This window comes from Rhinopithecus bieti, unplaced genomic scaffold (genome assembly GCF_001698545.2).
Source record: "Rhinopithecus bieti isolate Rb0 unplaced genomic scaffold, ASM169854v2 scaffold_618, whole genome shotgun sequence".
Taxonomy (NCBI): Eukaryota; Metazoa; Chordata; class Mammalia; order Primates; family Cercopithecidae; genus Rhinopithecus; species Rhinopithecus bieti.
The window spans coordinates 1099370-1104810 of record NW_016803195.1 but is presented as its reverse complement, the minus strand read 5'-3'; the positions used below and the strand labels follow the sequence as shown (position 1 = coordinate 1104810).

General features: G+C 48.1%; 1 protein-coding gene across 1 annotated transcript in view; it reads left to right on the top strand.

The window, feature by feature from the left end:
• N4BP1 (NEDD4 binding protein 1) overlaps nt 1-5441 on the top strand; it is a 79980-nt gene that overhangs the window by 3864 nt on the left and 70675 nt on the right. The window contains exon 2 of the mRNA XM_017868728.1: nt 511-639. Within this exon, the coding sequence (XP_017724217.1) occupies nt 511-639 (129 nt within the window). The remainder of the gene's footprint in view (nt 1-510; nt 640-5441) is intronic.

Here is a 5441-nt window from a genome sequence, read left to right as displayed (position 1 = left end):
AAGGGAAGGGAAGGGAAGGGAAGGGAAGGGAAGGGAAGGGAAGGGAAGGGAAGGGGAGAAAACAGGAGGAAGAAACAGTGAGTGCAAATGCCCTGCCATGGTGTGAGCTGGGCCCAGTGCAGAGAGGAACAGAGGTAGTGCAGGCAGGAGGCAGGTCTGGCAAGGGCTGCCACTCAAGGCAAGGGCTTTGGATTTTATTCTGACCCTGAGGGAAAGCTCTTGGATCCTTACCCTAAGTAAGGGTCTGACAGATGAGATTTGCAATTTGAGAAGATCACTCTGGCTGCAGCATCAATATTTGTAAATAAATTATCTGAATCTCATACTGGTTGTAGCTCTTGACATTTACAGAGAGGCCAAAAAGACTATGGGGAGACCTCATGGTTGTCAGAGAGATGATGGTGGCTTGGACTGTTGACAGGGGATGAGAGAGGTTGAACAGTTTGCAAATTTATTAAAACCTTGTGTGTGTAGTTGAAGAATGATCATATTACTGTTTCTTGCTCAAAGGCCCTACATGTGACTGTACCAAAAACACAGAACTCAGGAAGACACACCAACATAGACACTGCTGGCCAGGAAGCATCTTCGTCTGCTGATCTGATTGGTTGGGCATGCCGAGCAACATTCCATGTGCAGGTCTGTCTGGTTTTGACAGCATCCCACGGCAAGGAGGGTCCAAGACTAAGGGATTGGTCATGAGACCATGTGATCTCCTCTTGCTTACCTTTGCATGAGGGCAGAAAGAAGGGTCTGGCTGCATATCCAAGCTTTCTGCTGCTGTCATTATGGCATAGCACATAAGGCCACTCAGCAGACTCATGTAACCAGCAAAGGGTCTGCTCGCCACTGGTACAAAAATGCCAGAATAACAAGAGCAAAGTGTGATAAGGAGATTTTATCATCCATGCTAATAAGAGAAGGAGTGGGCGAAAGTCTTTCCAAAAATTTCCACCCTTCAATATATGGAGGGAATGCAGGGGTTTTTAAAGAGAGAGGGGTTTGGAATGGAGAGGAAGGGGGCTAAGAGGGGTCAGTGGTGCGATCCACTCCAACAGCTTATCTTGAATTATTGTTCCCTTTGGTGAAGGGGCCAGTGCCATCCTGGGCCTGACCAGGTTGCAAACGAACTGCAGCCAGTCTTGCAGTTAATTTCTAGTGCGTGAGTGTGAGTAAACGTGAGTGAGTGTAGCCAGGCGTAAATTTCAGCCTTGACTGGGGAGAAAATTCTGGAGGTATAAGGTCCATGTCAAGATCCAGCCCCTGGATGGGTGCAATGGCTCACGCCTGTAATCCCAGCACTTTGAGAGGCCGAGGTGGGCAGATCGCTTAAGGTCAGGAGTTCGAGACCAGCCTGGCCAACATGGCGAAACCCTGTCTATACTAAAAATACAAAAATTAGCTGGGTGTGGTGGTGCGCGCCTGTAATCCCAGCTACTCAGGAGGCTGAGATAGGAGAATTGCTTGAACCCAGGAGGCAGAGGTTGCAATGAGCCAAGATCACGCCACTGCACTCCAGCCTGGGAGACAGAGCAAGACTCCATCACACACACACACAAAAGATCTAGCCCCTGAAGCTTCTAAGGAAATACATGACCAGATAAGTGAGCATGGTGTGTGCTTGACAAGCGTTTGGGTAAATAGATGTGCATACGGCATGGGAGCATGGAATGGGGAAGGATAGGGAGTGGAGGTTCATGGTCCATTCTGAGGCTGTATGTCAACATGACAGGAAACACATATACAGCTTGTCTCAAAGTTGTGTCTTGAGACTAGGGAGAAAGAAGGAAAGAAAACAAAGTTTTAAAATGCATTTTGAAGCCAAGCTGCTTGGATACAGTCAGATTGCCTGGATTCAAATGGCTATTTCTACCACTTCACTGACTAGCTCTGTGGAACATTCCAGAACTTCTCTATTCTTCTGTTTCCTCTTTTTTCCCCCTTAATTTACATTTGGGGGGGGGGGCCAGGTAAGAGACAGGATATCGCTATGTTGCCCAGGCACACCCTGAACTCCCAGGCTTAAACAATCCTCCTACCCCAGCCTTCCAAGTAACTGAGACTACAGGCACCTGCCACCACCCCCAGCTGGTTTCCTCATCTTTGAAACAGGAAGAAAAACAATAGCAACCACTGTTGGAGTTTTAGGAGACCAATAAACACTCTTTCTGCCCCTTCTGAGTTCAGAACTAAGGAAGAAAAGCAGATGTCAGCCAGGTAGAGATCAAAATGTCATCTTCATTGCTGACAACAGCTAGACTGGAGGATGTGGTTGAGGTGAAAATACTTTACCCCCAGTCACTAACACAGCAACTGCAGACAGCCCATTACCAGGGCATAGGATGGTCTAACCCAGCACCGCACCTTCTCAGAAAGTTACCAGTCAGAGAAATTCTCCTCCTGCTTTGGGAGATGAAAGCAGGGGGGATGAAAAGGGGGATGAAAGCTAAATAGGCATGTTCCTCCACACTTGGCCCCGCTGGGAAATAGAATAGGAATCTCCTCCTGTCCTTGAAAATGAGAAGCAAGAATAAGTGATTCTCTCCACACCATTTTATGGGCTCATGAGGTTGTTATGAGATTATTAAGGAAAAACAAAGCTAAAGTATCTAGAATACAGAATCCATAAGGTTTCATCTCTGGCATCAACTATCCTGGCTGGTCAGGCCAGCCAGATAGGCAAGGCTGGTTAACCGAGGGAAGTTGTGGTTGAGTGAGAAACAGCATGAAGTAAGGGAGTTCTTGAAAGGGGATTTCTCTCTCTCTCTTTCTCCTTGTTCCTTACACTCAGGAAACCTTGAGAGTTCCCTAAAGGGAAATGCTGACCAAATATGCACTGGCAAGTCTCTTTTTTTTTTTTTTTTTTTTGAGATGGAGTCTTGCTCTGTCACCCAGGCTGGAGTACAGTGGTGTTACCTCGGCTCACTGCAACCTCTGCCTCCTGGGTCCAAGCAATTCTCCTGCCTCAGCCTCCCGAGTAGCTAGGATTACAAGCATGTGCCACCACACCTGGTTAACTTTTTATATTTTGAATAGAGACAGGGTTTCACCATGTTGGCCAGGCTGGTCTCAAACTCCTGGGCTCAAGTGATACACCCCTCCTTGGCCTCCCAAAGTGCTGGGATTATGGGTGTGAGCCATCGCACCTAGCCTGGCAAGTCTTAAATTAAAACTGGGGGAAATCCTCCCAAAACTATGTATCTTCAATTATACACTAACCCAGTGACTTATGAGCACAGCTTCATGGCCCAGCATTTTTTAAGGGTGTGTGTATGCACTGCTTCTGTTGGTTTGGGGTAGGATTTTTTTGGAGGGAAGTGGGGAGAGGAAGGCACTGTGGTGTGTTTTTCAAGGCAGCCTCCCTCCTCACCTCTTACAATTAAGCAATTAAAAATCACAAGCAGGGAAGTCACTGGGAGCAAACAGGAACCAGCCCTGGGGAAAGCCCTGTCCAATCACTGAACAATAGCAATTCCGTTTAAGGTGAGTGCAATAAGGCAGGAAATAACATGCTGTGTTGACAACATGACTTACTGATAGATTGCGGTTCTGCAAGTAATACATCAGCAATGCCACACTTGCCACCTGACCTGCCTCAGCCAATCCCAGTTCATCTACCTGATGGAGCAAGGCTGCTGGTTGTGTGGATATCAAGGGAAAAGCCCAGGGGAGCAGGAAGCTGTTGATCTGTGAGCCTAGTGGTTCTCTTCCCTGTGCTGAATCACCTCTTGGTGGGGCACTGGGAGACCACACCTGAGTGTTTGAGACGTATGGAAACCCCCATCAGGCTGGATCTCTCACAGGTTTTACCTTGGGTAAATCCTCCTACGGAGACCATTCCCCCTTGGTATTTCCAACTAAGGCATCTTTAGCTCCTCCTCCTTTTCCTCTAGCGGGGATGTACACAGATGGCACAGGCTCCTGGGCCCACAAGTTCACTGTGGTTGCATAATCCACAAAAAGATTTTTCCTGAAAATTGAGCCTTAAATATATTGCTAAGTTAGCTATAATAATAATGTTCAGTGAGCACTTACAGTGTTGGGTACTATATTAATATTCACCATAGGAAGTACTATTGCTATCTACATTTTATAGATGAAGAATTAAAACGTAGAGAGGTAATATTCCCAGAGCCCCTATCTACTATAGCCACAATATTTAGCTGAAGGAAAGGAATTCAACACTTTCTCTTCCACAATCTGTTTTCATGAACTCAAGAGAATATAAAACCTGGAAAAGGCCTTAGAAATAATTGAGCGTAGCCTTTTATTTTACAGATCAGAAAACAGACCTGGAGAGGGGTTAGGGTTTATTTGCCCCAATCCCAGGTAAGATCATGAGTGAGCCCCCAAACTCCCACTTTTGGGGCTACTCCCATAACATATCCCCTCTCTTCCTTCACAGAAATCACTCTCCTGAATTTATTTTTATCTTTGTTTTTTGAGACAGAATTTCGCTCGTCGCCCAGGCTGGAGTGCAATGGCGCGATCTTTGCTCACCACACGCAACCTCTGCCTCCAGGGTTCAAGTGATTCTCCTGCCTCAGCCTCCCTAGTAGCTGGGATATAATGCCTTGCTATTTTTTTTTTTTTTTTTTTTTTTTAGCAGAGACAGGGTTTCTCCATGTTGGTCAGGCTGGTCTTGAACTCCCGACCTCGGGTGATCCGCCCGCCTCTGCACCCCAAAGTGCTGGGATTACAGGCGTGAGCCACCACTCCCGGCCTTCTTGAATTTATCTTAATCATTTTTTTGCTTTTCAATTCTCCGTAAGTATGCCCATTTTCTTCTCTTCTTGCTACCATTTTTACTGAAAGAGGGAAAGAGAAAAGAGTGAGAAGGGCAGCTAAGAAGGTAACAGGGTAGGGAGGAAGGGAAGAAACAGAGAGAGAAAGGTCCCATCTGCCTGTGGATTAATGTGAAACTGAATAACTCAACTGCTAGAATCCTGGTTTGAGCGTCAAGATGTCGAAGGTCAAGTCCAATCCCTGTGTGACACTCTCAGTCTCGCCTCCTGGAAATTAAGTTTCCCCAGCTATAAACCCATACATTTACATCCACCATATCCCCCGAAAGCACTTTGCCCTCATCAAAGAAGTCCGCCCAGGCCTCCAGAACCATCTCTTTACTCTCAACCAACATGGCGACTGTTGGTGACGTCAACTTCCGTCGCCCACACCCACCTCCCTTCCCCTAGGGGGCGGCGAACCTCAATGACGGCTTCGACTGGGGCGCATGCGCGGCGGCGGGGCCCGGCCCGCGGCGGCGGCGGCAAAGGGGCGGAGGGGTACTCTGCCAGCAGTTGCCAAGCTGCTGCGGTCGTGGCGGGATGGTATAGCCGGGCCTGAGGGCGGGCGGCGGGGTGCGGGCGGGGGCGAGGCGGCCGGGAAGGGCCGACGCCGCCTGACTGGCTTGGGAGCAGCAGCAGCAAGCTGAGGGGGCG